We start from the raw sequence: 25,112 nt of genomic DNA, 5'->3' as shown, positions 1-25,112 counted from the left end.
GTGTACATAGGAATCGGCCCTGTATCAAATCAAATCAAATCAAATCAAATCATCAAATCAAATCAAATCATCAAATCAAATCAAATCAAATCAAATCATTCCATCTATAGTAGCTCAATGCTCTTTGCACTAGTGGTACCCAATGTGGGCTACAGCTCCCATCATTCCTGTCCATTGGCCATGCTGGCTGGGCCCAATGGGAGTTGGAGACCAACAACATTGGGAGGTCACTATTCATGACCTACGCTGACTGGCAGCCATCCTGTGGGGTTTTGCATGGTTCTCCAGCCCTGCTTCGAAATGATAGGGACTGAACCTGGTCTTCTGCATGCAAAGCACATCCTGCACCACTGAGCTGCAGCCCTTCCCCTGAGACGTATTGAAATATACAGTGTCAATTAAAAAAGATCACATATGACTATTGTCATGTGGGTTGAACCCTGGAAGCTTTCTGTGTAGGAGTCTTATCATTATGTGACCTGTCTGAGAAAGAGCAGCTTAAGCTTATTGTGGCTGCCTCTTTTGGCTTTAAGATTAGGGATGGGGAACAGCCATCCCTCTTGTGCCCACCCCATCTGGGCAAAATAATGTTTAGCTGGGGGAAGTAGGCAGGTAGGCGTCTGAGGTGGAAAGGCATGCTCAGGAGCAATGCTTTATTTTTTCTGAGAGCCAATTGCTGCTCACCCCAGTCAAGAATGCAAAATGCAAACAGAACCTCTGTGCTACAGTGTATTTGGGATAATGGTTAATGAAGCCCAAGGCCCAAGCCTATCAGATTGACCCAAATATTGCATTTTGGCTGCAGCCCCTCCTGCTCATTACCTCTCAGTCATGGCGATCTGTTCCAACATGGCAGAACCTGTGTTTGCTTTCCAGTTTCCAGAGATCGATGTCCTCCTGGGAAAAACAAACACACCACATGCGGACAATAAATTCCCCCAAACACTGTGATTTCCTCTCCATATTAAAGAAAAGAGGGTGGGAATGAGGGAGGGTGTTGGCAGGGAACCCTTCCTCAGCCCTGTGCTCCTCTTTGCTCTTAAGCCATTGCCGACGCCCTAGTCAATGTGTAACTCCATCTGGAGGCTGGGAAGTTCTCTCTGTGTGCTGGCATCCTCCTGCTTAGTTACATCTTCATCCAAATGCTGGCTGGGTAGTCTTATATTGGCCTTATGAACTTTTTTCTGGGTATGTCAGGCTTTGTACAGTAGAAGAGTCTGTGAAAAGCCTGCGGAATAATTAACCTCATGCTCTGTAGTGTAGAATTTAAACGGCACAGGAAGCTGCATGCCAGAAGAGCCGAGAGAAAGCTTCCCACAGACATCAGTGGGCTTTAGAGCTGGTTGTGAAAAGGGGGCAATGTGAAACTCTAAAGAAAAGGGAAACACTGGCTTTCATTGAGCCTGCTTTCCATTGTAATGACAGCTTGCTGGAAATGCAGCTATCTCTGCCACCATAAAGTCAATGGTTCTAAAAGCCACCCACCAGCTTCTCCCGGTGACTTCTCAAGAGTTATTAAAGGGCACGAGTCTCCTTTCTCCTAACTAGCTGTTGATGTCTGCTCATGCTGCTTGTGCCGCTGGCAAACATGGTCTTCCGGGCTTTGCGTTCAGGAGGAGGGCGGCAGTCACAAAGCTTGCCCAGACATACGATCAGACATTGCACTTGTCAGATCTCACAGGCCACAGCTGAGCAACATCAGGACTGATCTGTGTCATAGAATGGGGATCAGAAGAACATTTTTGTTTAAGACACATTGTTCTCCACAATTAGCATTTAGGAGAAGAAAAAAGTGCATTCAGTTTTGAACATAAATACATTTAAAAATAAACAAACCAACAGAGCAGCTTTGCTTCCCGCCCCACCCAGTCCCAAACTTGTCAGCAAACTCACATGTAAGCTTTGTAATTGTTGCCAATTTTCTGGATTCGAATATCATATTTGGAATCAATGAAAGTCTCCGTTGTGACATATGTTTTGGCCATGGCTACCACGCTTGCGATGTCTTGGAAGTCAAGCTGGTTCTCAACTTTCACCTTTGGTTGATGAAATGTGGAAAAAGAATATGTGTGAGAGTGTGTAAGAAAGTGCAGCATTAGTGTATGAGTACTACAAACTAGCAAAATATTGATCATAATAATATTCTTGCTTATTAAGATTATAAGACAATGACACTTATGGGTAAATGAACGTGGTTGTTGTTCATTAGCAAATTCTGGAAGTGGAGAAAAAAGGCAACAAAACCATGCTTTTAAGTGTTTTCTAGGAGGTTAGAAGAAAGCTGCCTTCGATCAAGTCAGACTGAAATATACTCGGAGTCGAGTGTGAATTTCATGCTCTTTATTCAGCTCATAGTAGCAATGAATGAAACTTTCCATGAAACGTCTAGCTATATATACATTATTTACACAATGGGCCCCTAGTGATTGGCTAATTCCAGGCTGCTCCCGCAGGCCAATCAGGTTGCTGATTTACTTCATCTAGGAGCCTGATTGGCTGCTCCTGCACTTCCACCTGGAGCTGGATTGGGTGGCTCCTGCAGACAAATCAGATTGCTGCATTCTGGATCCTATTGTTCTAGGATTCAGAACAGTACATAACACAGACTATTGGTCCATCTAGCTCAGTAGTATCGGCTGAGCTCTCCAGGCTTTCAGACAGGGGACTTGCCCACCCCCGTACCTGGAGATGTTGGCGATTGAACCCTGGGGCCTTCTGCTTGCAAAGCAGATGTTCGTTCCATTTATACAACCTAAAGCACCACCATGCACAGGGAGAAAGCCCAAGGTTTGTAGAAGTATAAAAAAAATATTTAGGGGAAATTCAAAATGTGTGTGAAGGTGGGTGAGTGTTTGGGGTGACTCTCCCAAACAGTCTACTGGTGATTGAGTACTCTCAGTGGCCATGGATGACTGCTGGGATGAGAAAAATGGGAAACTGAGGGCGAGGTAGACTTGAAGAGAGTGCCTGGAAGCCTGAACAAAAGCACTCTATACTGCAGCATTGTTGTTGTTGTTTTAGTTATTCTTTTGCATGACCTAAGGATGGGGCAGGAATATGTTTGGTCCATTTTTTTCAGCAGTTGATGTGAACCAATGATCCTGGATTTGCTTTTGGGTTGTAATGCATCTCCCAGTCTCATTAAATACTTCCCAGGATTTTGCAGTGGATTTTTGATGCAGAAAAAGGGTGCTTAAAAGCACAGGTTGGTATCCAATGAAGTGCTTCCACTAGCACATGGTCTTTTGGCTACACAACGGAACTTCCTATCCCTCTTCTCCAACTGTGTGCCTTCTACACCCTCCCCATATCAAATCCAAGATGGTGGTGGAAAACCCAGAACATATTTAGGGAATGGAGCAGGTGAGAAGAGAAGAGAGAGGGAGAGTTTCGTTGCTGAGAAATAAATCCTTGCATTAGTGGAAGTAGTTAGATAGCTATCATTCTTACAGTTTACATTTTAAAAAAATCATTCAAGATTCACATTCTACTGGTGACTGTATTGAAAAGCATGCATTCTATGTAACATTAAAAAATTTTTTTTTACAAAAAGGTGCAAAAATGCACACAATGGGACCGAGAAGACCTGTGACTCAGTATCAGTGTGAACAAAACAGAATGGAATTAGCAGCTCAGCCCATCCCTATTATTTCCCCATAAATGCTTACAATCCAGCTGCCTCCACTAGCATCTATTACACAGATAGGGTCATAGGAGATCTGGAACTTGTGTCTTTAGAAGGGAATGATGTGGGCCTAAGAATAGTGTCTCTCACATACAAGTGAATCTCATGTCCAGGCCGTTGTAAGATCTAAATTGGGTTCTGCTTTATCTGTCAGGCCAGTTATTTTATGGGATAGACAGATGGTTGTCACGGAAACCAAGAAGTCCTAAGCTAGTCATCATGAGTCAGCCTTGATCTGTAGCTCTGCAAAACTCTGAGAACAATGAGTCTCTTGTGAACATAATTATTATCCGGCCTGGTACCATACCTATAATTCAAGCTCTAGCACTCCCTAGTATTCCATACTTCTTATGGGGGGGGGTGCATCAGATCTCAGATACTAGCATAAACACACAATTTTATTTTGAGCTCCACTTAGTGGACTCCCCTATTCTCCAGTGTGTAGCTTATTTGGAAATTTTGATCTGGTGGATGTTACTACCAGCTGATAGAAGTGTAGCTTCTCTGTGGAAACAAAATGATAAGCAACAGATGTATTGATGTCAATTAGAGTTTATTTAGAGTCAGTCTGATGCAGAGCGTGCGAGTATGTTGTTTTTTTTTTAAAAAAATGCTACCACTGATTTGTTGTTGTATTTATATCAGGCCTATTTAAGTTGAAGCACTTTATAAAACTAATAAATCTCATGTCGTTTTGGCAGAATGCCTCTACAGAATCTCGCAGCTGAAGTCCTGTCTCCATTAAATGAGGCACAGGCATGAAATGAAAGGGGCAAAATGCAGTCAGTCAGAAAGGATGAGAAAGAGAGCATGCAAAAGCATAAATTAGAAGCTGCATTTTTGAAATCATCATCAATAATAATCATGTTTGAGTCCAACCCTTACTCTAAGGAGCAAAGAGGGCTACCTGGAGATGTCAGGGATTGAACCTGGGAACTTAGGCTGATGCTCTATCACAGAATGACTGCTCTTTCCCAGGTCTGAACAGGGCCACCATCTCATAGAAAGAAGCAGTGTGTGTGTGTGTGTGTGTGTACATCCATGTTTAAATACTTCTAAAAGAGCACATTTATTTTGACTCCTATTAAGAACGAGTTCAGTCTCCCTCAAATGGAGCAGACATCTTGCAAAATCACAAACTGTGTGATGTCCGTTTGCTCAGCAATGTACTCTTTCTAAAACTATCAGCTGCAGCTTCCTACAGAGATTGCATGACTAGTTGTGAAAGCTTTGGACACTTGTATTGACAAACGCCTTCCAATCAGCACAAAAAGTTTCACCAGAAAGGTGCAAAGAATACATGGCTGGCCCCAAGGGAGGCTTCCCTTGGAATGCAAACAACAGCTTTGGAGAGGCCATTTTTGATGGGACTGTGGCAGAGTTAAGATCCTCCCTCTCATCCCAAGGCTGCACTCAGGCTTCCCTCCCCCTGTTATTTACATAACAAAAATGTGCATGTGGTTAAATACATTCAAGCATTAACCTCATGTTTAGTTTGGGCCTGAGTTTTCGTCTTTGATCTTTATTTAGCTTGAGCACCAGTGCAGCTCCTGCTAACTCAGTACTTGTACAGGGTTGCAGTCAACGTTATGGTAAGCTAAAAATCATTTAGCGGTATACTTCTTCCACTGGCAAAACATTTTTGCGCCAGTGGAATGTTATTGTGCAAGACAAAGCGTAAGGAGGTTGCCGGTAACCTTGTCGTACAATAGATTGTGCTGTCTGTTCTGCAACAAGTTTCCACTAGCGCAACTGTTGCACTGGATTTCTCTGTTGCACAACATGAAAAGTTGCCCATCTGGTAGCGCAAGACTCCTTGTGCTAGTGGATAGAGAATGTGGGATTCAGTCCGAAGCAACTAAGGGTAGAATGCCCATGACCCCTGGGGGGGGCATGCCTTTCCAGGTGCCATGGGATAGAACGGATCTACGCCTTCAGTGTTGGAGACAGAGGCCTGATAATGGAGAAGAAGATATGGTGGATACTCTCTCTTGACCTTCACTGGATCCTCCAACTGCAACTGATGTTTTAACATTAGGAGGGCCTATAAGGGTTGTGCTATGGGGAGGACTAGCACACCTAGCAGTTCAAATGCACCCTTAAGTGCAAGTAGATAAATAGGTACCGCTTTATAGCGGGAAGGTAAACGGCGCTTCCGTGTGCGGCGCTGGTGCTGGTTCGCCAGAGCAGCTTCGTCACGCTGGCCACGTGACCCGGAAGTGTCTTCGGACAATGCTGGCTCCCGGCCTCTTAAGCGAGATGAGCACGCAACCCCAGAGTTGGACACGACTGGCCCGTACGGGCAGTGGTTCCTTTACCTTTACCTATGGGGAGGACTAGGAAGCAGCTTAGCACACTCTAAGCCGGTGAGAAAGATAGGCAAGCTAATTCTTTCTCATTATTTTTCAGTCAGGTGCCCTCCTTGGGCAACTTTAATTACCTGCTAAAACCACTTTATCTTATGGCAAACCTACCCAGACACATTTATTATAAAATTATGTTGATTTTATCTGTATTTTCAATCATTTTATTATGTATACTTGTTTTAAAATGTTAATTTTATTTGTATTTTTTTGAGAAATATTTCACACCATTTCAAGAATTCAAGAATTTCCTTTCTTGAATAAGAAGCTTATATATTATGTTGTGTGTGTGTGTGTGTGTGTGTTAAATTGTTTGCAATGGGAGAGAAGCTGTTTTTTTTCTAAGTTGCAAAAAGCAGAGAGTTCCACTAGAGCATTCCTGTGCCCTCATTTCGGCCCTGAAGGAATTTCCGTGCACTGCTCTGGTTCGCCAGAAGCGGCTTAGTCATGCTGGCCTCATGACCCGGAAGCTGTCTGTGGACAAATGCCGGCTCCCTTGGTCTATAGAGCGAGATGAGCGCGCAACCCCAGAATCGTCCGTGATTGGACCTAATGGTCAGGGGTACCTTTTAGGCTTGAGCCTGGCAGGGCTCCAGGTATGATAGTTAAACCATTTTTGGATCCCCTCCCTCTAGAACACTGAGGGTGGTCACTTATGCATTGCCAAAAAAAGGGGGAGGTGCTGATTTGCATAAAAGTGCATGTAATAATTTATGTGCATATGTGCAAATTTAGAAATAATTCAAGCAGAAATGCAAGACATCTCACCATAGCAGGGACCACTGACCAGATGGCCTGTGTGTCTGCTCAGTATGCTGTTCAGTTGTTAGCAGTTGGTGGACAAACTTCAAGGCTGGCTGCTGTTTTCTCTTCTTACGGCTTTTTAGCTTTAAACCAAATTTGCACCGGGCAGTCCTTTAAACAGAGGACAGTCCGCTGTAAAGTAGGGCAGATTGTTATCCTACAAAAACTTGTGTGTGGTGCAAACCAACACATATATCACACCTCCAATCTCCTCTTAAGGGCCTAGGGAGGGAAAAAGGTGGAATTGCCTTCCCTTATACAGTGGTACCTCGGTTTACGAAATATTTGGTATAAGAACTCCACAAAACCGGAAGTATTGTTCCAGTTAGCGAACTTTACCTCAGTCTATGAACGGAAGCCAAATGGTAGAAGGGCACCGGGAAGCCTCACTAGGGAAAGCGCATCTCAGTTTAAGAACAGACCCTAGAACAAATTAAGTTTGTAAACCGAGGTACCACTGTACAGGATTTCCCAGATTAGTCTGAGGGCAAGGGTGGGAGGGTGTCCTTGGGATTTTGCTGACATATGCAACCACCTATATTGGTATTTTGCCCAAATTGGCTCAACCCATTTTTTAAGGTTTTGGTTGCTCTTGTACTATTTCAGATTCTCTATGGGGAGGGAAAAGCAAAAGGGTTTTGTGTTGGGGGAGAAAATTCAGCGAAGTCCAAAAGTCCACTCTTGAATATACTGAAGAGTAAATGGTGAAAAAGCAGAGTGCTGAATTTTTTAAAAGAATAACCTTGCCGAGCTTCTTTTCATCAAGACAGAAGAGAGAGGAAGATCAGACATATCTCAGGACTCAGGAAATTAGGTTCACGTGTCCCTTATGGCTTTAATTCCTGTGTCACTGCCCTCCTTGCACATCATTCCATCACCCTTCAATTCCATTAACCTCTCCTTTTTGGGGAGTGAAGTTGTACTATAAATGAAAAGTGAAAGTATCTGGAGAACAGATGTATATTTTGGCTCCTTTACAAACAGAAGGTAATGGAAATTTCAAGAGACTGTTCCCATGGAACACATTTTGTTGAGTTTGTGTGTGTGTGTTTCTGTCTCAAAGGGTTTGAATTAAGGAGGCAATATGGGTGCTGCTAATTCAGTGTTTAATAAACTTTTCTGAAGTTCATGTCACGTATTTGGCCCTTGGTGGGTGGGAGTTGCTACAGCTGTAATTGTGAAACTAGTTTCAGACTAGACATGATTCCTTCCTCTTTTAAAAATATAAGCAAAGCTATATTGGGCCAGACCTTTGATTTCACTTAGCTTAGTAACCCAATTCAGATAAGAGCCAGAAAGTCTGTAAGGAATTGAGGAAAAGTTGCTGTTTTCAGCAATAAAGTCTAACTTCCACCTCCTTAGTATCAACAATGCCCCTTCTAGAACTCAGCAGGGACGAGAATGGGGATAAAATAGAATTCGTTGGCTCTGCCTGTCATTGGTTCTGGATCAACCTACTGTTGATCTCTCTGCTTTCCACCCTACCAGTCTTACTGGGCACCAGCCACCATGGGAGAAGGGTCATGTTGTCTGTTGACACTTGCTCACAGAATTCAGGCTCTAGGTATAGATGCTGGGAACATAACTGCTTTAGGGTTTTATGTAGCTCCCTAGCTGTTGACATCCATCTGTCTTGGGAGACAGTGGAAGAGTGCGCCTTTGGGGGTGAAGTCAAACAGCTGCAGAGTTGCAGTGCCTGCTGTGGCTGTAGAGACAGTGGGAGAGTAAACACTCAAGATGTTAATTGGACTGGTTTAGAGGTGAGCAAGTGTTCTGAACCCTCAGTTGGTGGTTCTACTTGCAAAACCTATGCAGTTTTTCTGGAAGCCTTTATTGCCAGAAAAAGGTGTCTTGGAAGCTGTCATTTGAAGCGAGTCTGCTCTCCTGTAGAGCAGCAAAGTCAGTGTTGAGCTTTCTCAGCTCATGGTCAATGATGTCTATCTTCCATGAGTTGTTGACCTGAAGCAGATTGGTGGACAAGCCAGGACAGGTAGTCCTGGCGTTCCAGCTGTCTGGGCACAAGGAGGTTTGTTTCTTTCCTTTTTTGCCTGATGCAGTAGTTTGGTCCCCTTGTTGAGTGGTATTCTGAACTCCAAGCACTCATTGAAGCAGGTGAACAGTGGTAGGTCAGCACTTTATTGACTGGGGGGCTGCCTAGTTTAAAGTGGGTGATAGCTGACCAGTGAGACACATTGATATCTCCCATCAACAAAGGCAAGTGATAGCCTTCATACCGTTGCCAATCAAGTTGAGCTTATAACTCATAACTTCTGCCTTCCACATTGTTTTTACTGCGTTAGCAGCACCAAAGCAACCTCTCTGGGGCGCAAGCCAGGGCAATGTGTATGGAGCTTGCTAGCAGGCATCCTAATGCAAGCCTGCAGCAGGTTTCTTCTATAACAAGGGAAGAGGGAGGTCTAGAGACAGGGATGTGCTTAAGGGGACATTACACTCTTAGTTCACTGAACTGAGCACAAGGATGACATGAATAATGAAAAGAAACTACAATACGCTAGTGCTCAGACCAAAGACTCAAGGCTGAACTGCAGGTTCTTGTGGGTCTGTGCTTGTTACATGACCCACTTCAGCCTATATGCTACTAAAATACTTAAAACCATTTTGTAGCATAGATATGCCCATGGTCAATTACTGATTTTATCAAAGAGGAAATGGTACGTTTCTATTCACTAAGTTTTTAAAAATCTCTGCTCATAAGGAGTAATATTTTGATTTACTTAATCGCTTTTATATATACTCTCATTCTATATTTAGATTGCTGCTCAATAGTACACAATAAAACAAAATACTTGTGCTGTAATGCTTGATATGTAGATTCCAATAACCATATATTACAAATGTTTGAAATGAGCTTCAGGGGTTTCAAGTAAAGCATAGCATAGTAAATCACTGAAACATTTTCAAAGTATACTTGGAGATGGGCCAAAGTGTCTCCAATGATGAAACTCCCAAGTCATGTTGAATCCTGCATTCTAACCTTTCTCTGTCTTCACTCAACTCCTTGAATCTGCAGCTGAGGGTACAGAATTTCCTTGGCCATCATCCTGATGTTTTCTGGATATATTTAATGCCCATATGTGTTCAAACCACCCCTTCCCTCCCGTTTCGTATTATGGTCTTTCTGATGATGACACAGATATGAGACTGTCTACCCAGATCATATTGCTTTCAATGGGTCTACTCTGAGCACAACTAAGTCGTTATCCATCCAATTAGGATTTCATGTTTGACAGTATCCTTCTAAGAATGTGCTTGCAGTGCAGTTAATTTCAAGATTGCATATTTTATACACACAAACGCAAGGCTGATTCCTATGTTTCTTTACATTCAAGGCATTTTACAAATGAAATCTAAGCAGTTAACAGTAAGACCACTGAGCTTACTCCCCGGTAACCATGCACAGGCTGTAGTCAAGCCACATTGTTCATAGGGATGTGAACTCAGATTTTCCTAGCCAAATCCAGACATGCTAACCACTACACCACCCTTTGCCAGTTCCTTATTCTTTGACTGTCAGCAGCTACCCCACTGCTTATTATGCTTCTCAGCTACCTCCATCTAAAACATGGGTGTTCTCAACAACCCACATTACTGGTACTTGCCAGATATTGACATTGTGACACAGTGTTTTTGTATCCAGAAAAAGGCAGCATAAAGACGTTCATTACTTGGGATGCCTCTGCTATTTCCAGCAATGGGTGGCTGCTGCTGATATGAGTCAGAATGTGAATGAATGGTACACTTCACAGTGTGTTACCATCTGAAGTTATTTGTTGTCCTCTCTCTTTAAGAAAATATTTGCCCCTTGTCAAATGAAGACCTTTTGCTCTTTTGCCTTCATTTTGAAAAGAAACAACCAGTTTTTTCATGCTCTTGGTTTCAGAACATTCTTCTTTTCATTTTCATTTCCAGTCTTGGAAAAGTCATGGTGATGAGTCGGGCCAACCACTCTAAAAGGCTGCTGATGTTTTAACAAGACGTAGTGACTTTGTTTATTTTTGGCTTTATATGGTTGTTGTTTTTTTTTAAATGCCCACATCCTGCACAAGAAAAATAATGTTGACTGTGGCACTTTGGACAACAAGGTTTTAGTTTCCATTGCTGTAAAACCATTTGATCCATGAATTAAATTGGGAAAGTTCTAAAAAAAGAAATTCTGGGCCTGGTATGGACCTGAAGGGAACTCTTTTAACAGGTCTAATTAAAGAGGCCTAAAAATAAAGCACGAGTAATAAAAAAATATACATAACCCATAAATAGGAGCTGTTCTTTTCCTTCACTGTAGTTCAAACACTTATCTCCTTTCCCTGATCTGGTCAAGGAGAGGTGAAAGTTCTATTTTTCACTTGAGTTCTGTCCCTGTGTCACCTGGGCAGTCAGGTTACCACATAAATGGCACACAGTGAGTACTTTGTGTTTTGTAAAAGCCCAGAGGAAGCTGGGGGGAGGTGGAGATGGTGCCCTCTTGGTCTTCCCTGCTTTTCTCTGTAGCAAGGCTGATAAACAACTCTCTATGAGGCCTCCGTTTTACTGGGTAACCAACAGAAGTTCTATTCTGGGTTTTGGAAGGAAGCAGTTGCCAATAATCCTTTGGCCATGATTTTCAGTGCCTTTGATCCCTGAACTTCTATCCATGTTCTGACTGTCTCACTGTTCCACACAGATCAGTGCTAAAGAAATAGCCCAGCAAAGTCCTAAGATGTAAGGTCTCCTGGTATTGCCTTTCTTACCAATCCAAGACCCAAAGTCTATCTTTCAACCAGATTTGGTTCCATACCCCTGCTCTACAGGAACCATGGGGATATCATTTTATTGAGTCTAGTTTTCAGTTGCAGAGGTCAGGCTTGTAAGAATTTTCCCTCAAGTGATAGAGTGGCTTAAAAGAAGTGCTTACTCATGATTAACAACTACTTGTTGTTCATCAGTTGAAACTTTTAAAGCTACCTTGTCCTATTCATAATTTCAAAATTGGAGTTGCTCATTTTAGATGTGCAATTTGCTGCTTGAAGTCTCTTGGTAGGGGTGGAAGGGTGTGTAAATTTTGGTTCTCTTAGTTTCCCCCAGTCATACATTCAGTTCTTCACATTTTGCAGCAGTAATAATAATAAAAACCTATTGAAGGTTTTTCAGCATTTTAGTGCAAAACTATCCTAACAGATTTTTATATAAGGTTTTCACTAATGTACACATTTTTGTGATCAATTTTTCCTAATAAAATCATTACTGTATATGATTTTCACTAATACAGTCATACCTCATGTTGCGTCCGCTTCAGGTTATGACTTGTCAAGTTGCATCCCATGGCAACCCAGAAGTACAGGAACGGTTACTTCCGGGTTTCTCCAGTCACGCATGCGCAGAAGTGCTAAATTGCGCTTTGTGCATGCACAGAAGTGCTAAATTGCACTGTGCATGTGCGCACACACGGCACTTCTGGATGTGAACGTTTCGAGTTGCGGACGTGCCTCTGGGACAGATTATGTCCGCAACTCAAGGTTCCACTGTATTTGCAATTTTTTTTGCACACTTTCCCTTAAGATATGCATTTTTGTAAGTGCTGTTTGGCTGGAGAAGTGCAATGCAAAATTCAGATGAGTAAGAACTCTGAAGGATAACTGAGTTTCAGATCACATATTATTTCAGAAAGTGTGAATTTGTTAGATTAGGCTTTAAATGCATACTGAATTGAATTTCTTCTCCATCGCTATTTGTTGGTGGCTGTTCAAAGTGTGTACGCTCCAAGTGGCATCATTCATATGTAGTTATAGACCTCTTAATGTCTATCAGTTTCAATCAGTGAAGGAAGTGGAAACAGTGAAGAGAGTTTCATTGGTGTCTTTGGAATTGCTAGCTTTGCATGTTGCTGAGTGGTTTTGTGCAAGTGGCTTTCCACATACACATGTCTCCATGTGGTAATGTTTCACATGGTGACCCATTCAACATGTTCAGTGTATGAACTGGGTCAAAGAGGGTTGCATTTCAACATTTTCAGTGCATATGTTTGGGTGGAGTGCAGATTCTAACATAGTAATGAGGATGATTTATTTTATCAAGGCCAACATAGACTTCTAAGCAGTTTACAAAAATAAAAACCAATTACAGAAACATTTTAAAAAATGTGAAATTAAAATGCACAACAAAACATAAAAAGATAGTGAGGGTAGAGCTAGGAACTGTTAATTGTTCTAGCTTAATTCATCTATAGTTAAAGGATCTTGGTTATGTGATGTAAACAAAGAAGCAAACAGGGATGAAAGGAGTCTGGGATAAAGATGTGCCAAGGATACAGCTGTCCTCCGAGAAATGTCATGCAACCACAAGGTAGCCTACAAATGGACTTTTCATCTTGTTTGCAAGACTAGCTTCCTTTTAACATAAACAGGACACAGTTAAGGTCCACACATCACAGAAAGCAACAGAGCAACATGAAAGGAAATCTAGGGTGTGATTTGATCCCCAAATTCCTCCCTACCCAAAGGATAGCACAGCTGGAAAGCTTGGCTTTCAGATCAGAGTATAACGAACTCACCTGATTTCTGCTTTGCAGTAATGTGGTTGGCAGTGGCCAAACAGATTTCAAATTCATATCTGCTGGCTCTGCTCAAAGTTGGCATTAGATAAACAAAATTTGTACAACTATAATATATTAACATCTCTCTCTCTCTCTCTCTCTCTCTCTCTCTCTCTCACACACACACACACACACATACACACTCACACTCACTTCCTTCCTTGTACAGAGTAAAATGAAATTTTGTATATATTCAACATTTCAGCATTTAAATGTTTTAAGGATTTCAGAAATTTGGAAGTTTGGCTTTGTGAGTTAATTTTACAGGGAGTGTCTGATAATAACTTGTCAAAGATAATACCTTATCAACAACTTTAAGAAAATCTTGGGGCGTCTATAACTGAGGAGGTTGAAACTAATTTAAGTTTAGAATTTGCACACATTTGAATTTCTGGGAGCTTTTCCGAGATTGGGAAAGAATTATCAATCAAATTTTCCTTTCTTAATTTCATTTCAGCACTATTTTCTTTTTGTTTAACAAGTTGTTTCTTTTAAAAATATATATTCATTGAAATTTTCAAAACGAGGAAAGGAGATGTAGATCACAACAGGCCATCAAAAATGATTATTATAATACTGGATTGGGCTCAGCTCTCTCTGCGAGAGCTGCAAGGAACTTCTCAATGCAAGGCAGGCATCCAGAAATGAATGGAGAAAAAGACGGTTCCTGTTATGACTTTATATGCTCGTGTAATCCTGAATTTTGCATATGAAGAAAGAATTGGTTTATTTCAGTCCACACTATGGTATTTGAGGGAAAGGGCAGCGAGAAGAAGGTGGCCATGATGGTGGTATTGAATGGATATTGCTGTGGAGATAAAAATTCATTTAAGTGTGGGAGGGGGAATCATAACAGATCCTAAATTCCTGAGTAACTGGCAGATAATATTCAGACAAACATTACTTGTCCTAGTGCTAGGGACAACAGTATACATGACCAGAAGCCAAGGTGCTTATAGTAGCTTTGCTCAAAATGCAGATAGTGTTCCATTGGCAGAGGGGAATGCTGCATCCACTTCCCAAAGTGAAAGAAGCTGCTAATCCATTGAATGCAGAACGATCCCAGAGAGTCTGGGAAAAACAAACAGGTTTGGAAGAAAACTGTTTTTAGGATTTCTCCCTTGGCAAGCTCCCAAACAAAAAGGCAGGAAACTTCTTTCCTTCTCTGTGAAATCCCAGTAAATGAATGCCTATATTTCCTTTAGGGGGAAAAGAGCAAATAACAAGAGGCTGTCATTCAGTAGGATCAAACAGTGGGATCAGTTACTGATGGTGACCACTTTTTGTAGGCAAGAATACACACAGAGAGGGCCCATGAGCCCCTTGGAGTACAAGTTAACAACACTTTGAAAGATGACTACCCAATTTTCATTCAATGAAAAGCATGACAAAAGCCTCATAGTTGCTAAAGAAACTCTCAAGCAGGTATCCACTCTGCGCTCAGTACACTCCAGTTCAGCATAAGCCTTCCATATATACAATCCTATTTATGTTTCACTGTCAGATGGAAAGCCCTGATCTTAAATGGATCAGTCAATGTTTTTAATGTCCCCTTCCCAATGTCATAACTGTATAATATCACATGGTGAAAATTTCCAATTTATTTTGTTGAAATACCATTATTTTCAATTATTCATTTTATACATCCTATAAGGATCCTGGGACATGATGTACTATTGTATTAACATATTATAACAATTGTCACTAATATCCAGGTCCTGGATTTTCAGCGATGGACATTCTACTGTGCTACTGGTGAATTTCCATGAGCTGGACCTGGGGCACTGCAGCAAAACACCTGTTCATATTGAAAATACAGAACCTTTGTGGGCAGTAATGCAATCACACTTCGGCTCACTTTCCAGGTTTTGAGGAGAAATCTGATTACCCACCCTGTGCATTCTCTCCCCCAACTGACTTCTATCCTAGCACTCTATAGCCTTTCTCTCCCATTTTCATGTAGTCTGGCCTCAGGTTTATGTCCAACTATATGGACTTGCCCTTCTAAACTGAGAGTTGACATGAATCACAGAATCATAGGTTTATGTTTCTGTTCAACCCCCTTCTTGGCATATTCTAGTTGCTAGAAGAAAAGAAGGGCAATGGGAGACAAGGGGAATTTTGGAAGGTCTTTAAAACTACAGAGATTCTAAGGATTAGGCAGACGCAGGAAGAAAAAGTGCACTAAAGAGGAGGGGGAAAGCAGCATTTTAGTACTCCAAGGATTCCTATAGCCTAGTGTCCAAACTACCGTATTTACTTAGCACTCAGTCACAGCTCAGATGTCACTCATTGGCTAGAAACACTGAAATGCAGAAGCAGCCAGGCTCAACTTACACTTAGAAGGTTGCCTGCACATTTTGTTTTGTAACTTTCCTTCTGGGAGGGCCAGAAACTTCTTTTTTAAAATATGAAAGTTCAGAGTCAGTGCCCCCTTGTAGGCATGGGTTCTGGTACACTTGCTCCAATTGCACCATCATAATTTAGTCCTGAAACCTCCTGCTCAATGCAAAATCTGCAACAAAAATGGTTGTCCATCCTCTGCTTAAATACCTAAATTTAGACAAAATCTACTTCCCCAAAATGTCCATCCATTGGTTCTAGTCATATCTTCTGGAGCAAAAGATAACAGGTCTGCTCCATCTTCTGTGTGGCAGCCCTTCAGATATTTGAACACCACTATCATGTCTCCCCCCCCCCCATTCCCCCCTTCTCTTCTTGAGGCTTTGTCGTGGTGGTGCTGGGAAGATGTGGGAAATTCACTTTGTTCCAGTGAAAGGATTGTATGCTGTTTTGCACACCAAAGGGTACAGAGCATATATGTCATTCTCAAAGTGAGGATATTGTCTCTTGCTTACCTTCCCCATTCCAGCATGAGCATGTCCCAGCTTGACGACAACAGGGAAAGCTGGAGTTGTGAGCTGAAAGGAAAAGGAAGAAATCAGTCCAGAACTGGTACATGGCAAGCACCTTTTTCAATCTTAGGGCTCTCAATTGTGTTTCACAGGCAGATATAACCACCACAATGTGGTAATATGACTAGTGGCTACATGCAGAACTGGGCTTTCAGTAAAGCACTTCTCTATAGTATTTCTCAATGTATGTTGAAAGGAAAATCATGTGCGGAGAGCATGTCCATATGGCTGACTTTCCATGCACTGATGTCCAACATGTGCAGATTTTCCACGCAGCTAGAATTTCACTCAGCTCATCAAGCACAGAGGCCCGCAGAAATGCAAAAACAACACAATTTATTGTGGAATTCTGAAATATATGCTAAATTAGCTGTCACCTGTCTACTGGCGGAGCTGCTGTGATACCATTGAATGTTCACACACTCTGACTTCTGAAGGAGGATCACCAGTCCTGTCATATGCAACAAGGATGAAACATCAGCTGGACTAAGGGAAAAACATCCCAGGGGGCTTAGGGACATAAATAACTCTGCCAGTAGGAAGGGGTGCAGTATGAAGTTCACATTTTGGCTCAGAACAATTAGCCATATCTCTGGCTACAGGTTTAGCAAGAGAAGGTGTGTGTGTGTGTGTGTGTGTGTGTGTGTGTGTGTGTGTGTGACCACAGATTTCTATGGATAGTTAAAGAGAGCTCATTGGAAACAAGATTTTTATTGGACTTTTCAGTAGAAGCAGCTTCTGAACACAATTTGGAAATAAAGCCTTTTGCCCCTTATTTTTCCTGACTCACACTTTCTTCATTATATTCTTCTTCTTTAAGTCTCTGCAATTTTACCCCATACTGTACATGAAATTTTCCTTCTCTTCCTCCCCACAAACTGTTACAGCACATTTTAAAATGAGAGCTATATGTCACCATCATCATCAGTTAAATTTATATACTGCCCTTCATCTGAGGATTTTTCCATACTAGGAACCATCCTCTAAACCTAATGAACTGGAAACAAGTCGTTCCCATTTTTCCTGATAATAGCTGAATGGTAGGGAGGAGGAACAGCTGGGGCTGGGGCTGATGGGAGTTGCGGTCCAACATGCCTGGAAGGCGCCAACAGGATGGCGAAGGATGCACTAGTCTACATGTAGCTCAAATGAACAGTTCATAAAGCCATAGTGTGTTTTCTCTTTCTCTAATGAGGATGATGAGAAAGGCTGTGATTACTAGTAACATTAATTCATCCATGCTTGCACAGTTTAAGACTAATGCTAAAAATAATTACAAGAACAAGAATGACTGATTCAGTGACTCATAAATGATCCTTCTACATATTTATCACTATTCCACAAAAACCCTACCACTTGCCACATGCAATACTCAACATGCAGACTATGTATGTTTACTCAGAAGTAACTCCCACCAGGGCACAGCACCTCATAGAGCCTCCTTAGACTCCATCTCAAGTCTGTGAGCCCAGATGCAGACTGACTTCACCACCAGCCAGCCTTTCCCCTCCTCTACTCAGCTTTGGTTTGTTTAGCCTGATAGAGAGTCCTAGAGAACTTGAAAGCTTTCACACTATTTTGGGATGTGTCATCTGCCCTAATAAAGATGTTACCCAAATAATGTATGCTAAATGTTGTTATCTAATCTCTCTCATATCCCAATACATTAATATGCAAAAGCATTTGCTAGACACAGGTAGACGGGCCTCTGCCCCTAAATACTGCTGCTCACCCAGGAAGGGAAATAACAGCATTTTCATCTGTGAACCCAGGTGATTCAGATGGGCAGGGTACAAATAAAATAAAATAAAATCATCATCATCATGGCAACATGAGACTGGACTACACTGGAAATGTTTTTGAATGGCTCTTAAGAAGGAATTTTGGCAGATGCATCTTGTTTTGCAGGTGTGAGAAAGACTGAACCTGAAAAAATTCCCTTTTCTACCCAATTGAGCTTCAGCTTTCTTTGAAGTTAGCCACGAAGATAAATACCAAAGCTTAGTGCAACGGAATCATTAAACAGTTAACATGTGATGATGCATTACCATTTATAGCTGATAAACCAGAACTTTCCAGGTGGAAAAATTGCTGTTGTTCCAATTATCAATTATCTCTAAGGAAAAGAACCTGGCATGACCCAAATATAGATGAGGGTTGTTATCTCCATCTGTGGCAGTTTTATATATAAACACATTTCAGTACATTGTTTTTTGGGGGACATGTGTGCGTGTGTTGGCATGTTTCCTTTGCATCAAGAGATGTTGGTTAGTAGAAGGATGCTTATACAACTAACATGTCATATTTCCCTTGAGACCAGGCATACCTCCTGGATAGAAACATACACAGTAAGTACAGTTTGTGGACTCTGGTGGCACAATTTCAGCCCTGGTAGTCTGAAGGCTACAAAAGTGTGGCTACATGCAGGGCTGGATTAACCGTTAAGCAATATAAGCACGTGCTTAGGAGGTCTCAGCGTGGTTCACAGAATTAAATCAAAGTATAAAACGACAAAACACATAATCAAAATAAGAACAACAACTCAATAACACCCCCCCCAATGCATTTTAAAAGGGCATAGGAATACATAAGCATTTTGATGCATTTTGGTAAGTTCTTTGAGCTGAAAATGCTATTACAAAATTTGGAGAGGTATAGAATTTAAAAGGAGACTTGGGTTCCAATTAGGTTCCATTAGACTAGGCAGTGCAGATTAGGTCAGTTCATATCATAATTCACAGAAATGGAATTCCTTAACCTCCTCCTCATACCTTGGGGTGCTGCTCACAGAACAGGCAATTCTGGCTAGCTCAGGGGTGGAAAACCAATGAAATGAGAAGCAGCTGCCTATTTATTGCCCTATATCTGGGGTGGAAAACCTGTAGCCCTTCAGATGTTGTTGGACTACAACTCCCATCTTCCCCGATTGTTGGCTACATTGGCTGGGACTGATGGGAGTTGGAAATCCAACAACATCCTTAAGTGGTAATGGGTCGCCTTTGCACTCAACATTAGGAACACTAAACACTGCCATATATTCAATCAGATGATGTGGCCTGTGGAAGTTGGTTCATTAGGAAGGAGGATGGGGACAACCCACAGCTATAGATACGGTGGGAAAGCTGTGGCCCTCCAGATGTTGCTGTACTACAATGCCCCCCCCACTTCCGACTATTGGTCATGGTCTGATCCAGCAGGGCTCTGCTTATGCTCTTATGTTCTTAGAATGCCCAGGCAACATCTGATATAGCCATTCAGCCTGTCAGCTTCAGACAAAGTGAGATGAGGCAGCAAGACCTTCTCCACTGGTTTGGCTGGGACCAGAGGCAATTTGGCTCCAGCCTTCCCATAACTGCCTCCACAAGAAGTCATTCTACTTCGTCATTATGTATGAAACAAATGTGCATAGAATTTCAGTCTCAGTGATTGTTTGGCTATATAAACGCAGCAAGGGGATATGACAGCCACAAGAGTGAAGCTAGAATTGCTGGAACCAAGTGTGGTATATTTATATAACCTCAGTCACAATTCTCATGGGAGGGTGTTGAATATAATTAAGAGAGGGCACTGCAAGAGTTTAACCAGAACAAACATGTTTGTACTGAAATCATGGACAAAATAAACCAGTGAACTTCAGAGTATTTGTTTTGTTAAGATTTGCTTTCTTAAGAGAAACAGGAAAACAAACAGGATGAAATCATTTGAATTTTTCAAATTGCCTGCGTTAATCACGCAGACAGAGAACAGTGGGCTTGTGGATTAAGAAGTGAGGCTGTCACATCAGAGATGAATGAGCCACGGTCGGTACAACTAAAGCAATGCAGTCAAGTCCCCAAATTTCAGTTCCACAAAATGACTTGTCATTTGAATGTACAATGTTTCTTTCTATGACCAGTGTACGTACATAGTGCCAGCTCAAGACATTTACTGCTGGAAGCAGAGTCCCAATGCCCACGTCCATAGGGAGTATTAGGACTACAACTGGGGAGCGAGTGTGGTGTAACAGTTAAAAGTGTTTGACTAGGATCTGGAAGACCAGGCTTTGAATTCTGGTGTGGTGTAGTGCTTAAGAGCGGTAGTCTCGTAATCTAGGGAACCGGGTTTGCGTCTCCGCTCCTCCACATGCAGCTGCTGGGTGACCTTGGGCCAGTCACACTTCTCTGAAGTCTCTCAGCCTCACTCACCTCACAGAGTGTTTGTTGTGGGGGAGGAAGGGAAAGGAGATTGTTAGCCGCTTTGAGACTCCTGAAGGGGAGTGAAAGGAGGGATATCAAATCCAAACAACTCTTCTTCTTCTTCTTCTTCTTCTTCTTCTTCTTCTTCTTCTTCTTCTTCTTCTTCTTCTTCTTCCTACTCAGCCAATGAAGCTCATGGGGAGATCAGTCACTGTCTCTCACAGGATTTTTTGAGCATAAAATGGGGAGGAGAGAACCACGTATACCACCTTGATCTCCTTGGAGGCAAATGCACAGAACTGCAATGCATCACAGCAGGGTAGACTGCAACCAAGTGACCTGTGTGCCTGCTCAGTCTGCTGTCCAGCTCCTAATTAACGTAAGAACAGCACAGCTGGATAAGGTCAATGGCCCATCTAGTCCAACGTTCTGTTGCCAGGCAGATGCCTCTAGGAATCCTGAAAATAGGACCTGGGTACAACAGCACCCTCTCCATTTGTGATTCTCTGCAAGTAGCATTCAGATACATATTGTTGATGAACAACTTCAATGTCCCTGCTGCTCTCCTTTCTTCTGGTTCTTTATCTTTAAACCGGACTTGAACTGAACAGCCCTTTAAATAGAAAACACCTTCAAATACTGTCCTCTCTAAAGTAGGTTACATGCCCACCCCAAGCCTCACTCTGCTTCCTGGCAGTGGGGTGCCCCCTTCTCCACACCACATATAGGGTAGAGTTTCCTGGATGGTTGCCAACTTGCTACCTGACATACTAGCTTCTCTTTCTAACCGTTGACAGGACATGAGGACGTCCTTTGTTATTGAGTGGTATATCTGCATAGAAATCAAATGTTACTAATGTTCCTACTAGGTGGTGGGCCATTTGGTCAACACGGTAAACCACAAGTGTGGTTGATTCCTTAAAACACCCACCTAGCACTTTGATGATTGTTTTTCAACAGCAATTATGGCAACAATGTGGAGTCACTTGCATTCTGGAAGAAACAAACCACAGACCACAGGCCCCTGCTCACAATACGTGTTGTGGTTAGAGCATGCCATTGTAGTGGTTGGTGGAGTCCCAGGCTAGACACAGAGCTTTTAAACTTTCCCCTCGGACTTTCCAAGTTCTCGTCATTTAACCAGCTTTTATATATGACTCAAGCGCCTTTCCCCAATGGTCAAATGAGAGCGAGACACAGCTTTTTCCCCTTCTTTTAAAAAGTTTTTTCTTTTCATTTTGTCAGCATTTCAGCCATGAGAATTGTAAAAACAAATCCAGACGGGTAGAAGAACAGCAAAGAAATCATATATTCAAAGAGCTGCTCAGGCAGTGGTGAACTTGGGCCAATAAATCCCCAGCTGCCACCTGTCTAAACACAGGAATCTTTTTTAAAGGCAGTACTGAGGGCAGAGAAAAACGTATCACTTCTTCATGAGCAGAATTTGTGTGTAGAATAGACCATGATGAAAGAATGTTGACTAGAAAACAAGCAGGGAATGTTGTTTAAAAAGCAACAAACCTAAGGGCAGCTGTGCCAGCCCATAAGAAAAAAAACCCCATATTAGGGCAATATCATTATTAAGGTAAAGGTAAAGGTACCCCTGCCCATACGGGCCAGTCTTGCCAGACTCTAGGGTTGTGCGCCCATCTCACTCTATAGGCCGGGAGCCAGCGCTGTCCGGAGACACTTCCGGGTCACGTGGCCAACGTGACATCGCTGCTCTGGCGAGCCAGAGCCGCACACGGAAACGCCGTTTACCTTCCCGCTAGTAAGCGGTCCCTATTTATCTACTTGCACCCGAAGGTGCTTTCGAACTGCTAGGTTGGCAGGCGCTGGGACCGAACGACGGGAGCGCACCCCGCCGCGGGGATTCGAACCGCCGACCTTTCGATCGGCAAGCCCTAGGCGCTGAGGCTTTAACCCACAGCGCCACCCGCGTCCCATAATATCATTATTAGGCTAACCAAAATGTGGCAAAGTAGTGTGAGAGCTTTTGAGTTCTGCAGAGCTTTTCATCAGGCTAGATGATAAGCAAAGAAAGAGGATAGGGAAAAACAGAAGAAAGGCTGGTAGTGAAGACTCATGTCTTCACAGCCAGCTAATCTCTCTCTCACCCACATCCCTGCCAACCTCAAGCCTGATGAAGAGTTCTGGAGAACTCAAAAGATTGCACACTGTTCTGTGACATTTTAGTTGACCTAATAAAGAAACAGCTTTATTTAAGCAGGTGAGGCAATAGTGTACTCGTGAATTAGAAGTGTAGGCATGCCCTCAAGGAGAATAAAAAAATGCAGACAGCTAGATATATCCTCAAACAGCAAAGAATAATAGTACAGAGCTGAATACACAATTTATTAGGATCACCAGGCAGTCATATAATAGTGAAAGGGTAGTGTTGTGGTTAGCATGCTGGACTCTGTCTGGGGAGATCTGGGTTCACATCCATGATCACCACACTGGCAACTCCACTAGACTACAGAGCCTGTTGATGCAGGCAGGTCTTCCCTTGCTGGCAGATGACAACTAGCAGGCAATAATAGCTCCCACTGATGTCCTCTGAGGCAAGGAAGTGGGGATGAACAGCTGGAACTCACCCAGCCCACAGGCAAGGCAAGTCATCCCTTGCTGCAGTTGCCATTACAGTATTAAAAAAACAAAATAAAATAAAGGCTTGTCAAGACACTCACCAAACACTATCCCCCCACCCCACCCCTGCCCCTTACTGCAACCACTACCGTAACTAGAGTCATTATTTTCTTTCTTAAATAATTATGTTTGCACACTGAAGAGGACAGAGGCCGGGAATTGCAAGCAGCAGGAACTTGAGAAATTCTTTTGGGAATAACACACAGGTCTCCTTCTTTCCTTGGGCATGTCTGGGGTTGTACAGAGGAGGCTGTGGTCTGTTTAAATCCACTCCATCAGTCATTCCTGTCTATGGATGGGGAGGGCAAATCCCCTCCTTTTACTGGAAAGTAAAAGGCGGGGGTCGGAGCTGATTTCATCTCTGAGGCAATGCTTCATCACACAAGACTAAATGAGACAAATGTGAACTAGCTGCTCTGCATGCAAGGCAGGAAAACATCTGTTTCTTTCTCCCTGTCGATGCTTTGCTTTTTCGAAGACAACCTGTACTAGGGTTGCCATACCTTGAAGAGCAAAAAAGAGGACAGCCCAAGCCACTGCTAACCCGAGCTTGCGACAAACAAACAAACAAACAAACACCCCCCAAATCCCACACATTTCCTTTAAAATGTAACCCCCCCCAGATTGTCATGTTGCTCCCCCCAAGAGTACATGCCTGGGATTTCCCGAATGTATGGCAACCCTTACCTGGACCTCTCATGGGAAAATATCTAATGGGTTTAGGCTGCAATCCTATACTGTACTGTACACAGAATGATCTGGGAGTAACTTACATTGAACTCAATGGGTCTTACCTCTGATATGTATAGGATTGCACAGCTTGATACTGTTATTTCCTGTGGAACTTGGGCCTCGTTATGGTAATTTATATTCCCTAATTAATTGTGTGCTTTGCATCTCAATGAAAGCTTTTATAAGACTCAATACTGATAACCTCATCCTACGGAGATTGTGTAAAGTTGGGAGCTGGGAGCTAATCATGATTTTTGAACTGCCCCAAGCGTGTCTCATACCATAAATCAGATTCAAGTTGCATCAGATAAATGAGTGTTTGCGACACCCCAATTGGATCCTTTTCTGGTTCTCTCTGAATATCAAAAATTGCTTCTGATGCATTGAATGGCTATTTAGAATAGGAGATGTGGTAAATCCCAATCAGGGTGATCATGCATCCCTAACAGAAACTGAGACAATTCAAGGATCTCTGCACACTGGGGTTTGAAGCCCCCTTTACTACTTAAGACACATTACCAAGAAGCAGGTTTAGTTGGCCAAGCAAGGGAAGGAAGGACAGACAGCAAGGTACATCTTACTGTGGAAGGGGTCATAATATGGCTTACTTGCAAGATGGCACTGGACTTTGTTGCATCTGGGTGGAGTCAGGAGTTCTCCGAGCCTGCTCTTGTTGAAGACAGACAACATAGTTCTTGCTTAGCTTCCTTACGGGTGGGTCCTCTAAAGCCCAATTCAGGCCTTCAAAGGAATTTTTGAGTAGGCTGTGAGCCCCAACTCCTGCAGTGTCCTGGTGCATGCCAGCCTTCCCTCCTTGACCTCCAACCTTTGCAAACTGAGTGGGAAGATCTGAAGGGTGATTCTGAATGTCTCAGCTAAGCATGCTTAGAATCCTCCCTATAACTTGGAACTCTGCATTTAGAATTACCCTTCGGCCCTCCTGCTCAGTGCCGTGGGTGGGCTTGGAGTGTTAGTACTGTCATGTAATCTAATGGGTTTGCTTTTGTTCTTGTTTTGATTATGTATTTTGCGTTTTTTATCTTGTATTTTTTTGGGGGGGATGTGGGTGGCACTGTGGGTTAAACCACAGAGCCTAGGACATGCCGATCAGAAGGTCGGCAGTTTGAATCCCCGTGATAGGGTGAGCTCCCGTTGCTCGGTCCCTGCTCCTGCCAACCTAGCAGTTCGAAAGCACATCAA

General features: G+C 42.7%; 1 protein-coding gene across 2 annotated transcripts in view; it reads right to left on the bottom strand.

The window, feature by feature from the left end:
- Positions 1-25,112, bottom strand: part of SYN3 (synapsin III) — a 177,363-nt gene that overhangs the window by 14,567 nt on the left and 137,684 nt on the right. For both annotated transcript variants that reach the window (XM_053407333.1, XM_053407334.1), the window contains 3 exons: positions 16,300-16,362; positions 1,894-2,036; positions 823-897 (listed from right to left, as the gene is read on the bottom strand). In XM_053407333.1, the coding sequence (XP_053263308.1) occupies positions 823-897; positions 1,894-2,036; positions 16,300-16,362 (281 nt within the window). The remainder of the gene's footprint in view (positions 1-822; positions 898-1,893; positions 2,037-16,299; positions 16,363-25,112) is intronic.

Source organism: Podarcis raffonei, chromosome 10 (genome assembly GCF_027172205.1).
Source record: "Podarcis raffonei isolate rPodRaf1 chromosome 10, rPodRaf1.pri, whole genome shotgun sequence".
NCBI lineage: Eukaryota > Metazoa > Chordata > Lepidosauria > Squamata > Lacertidae > Podarcis > Podarcis raffonei.
Note: the sequence above shows the minus strand (reverse complement) of the source record. Positions and strands in the feature narration are given on the sequence as shown.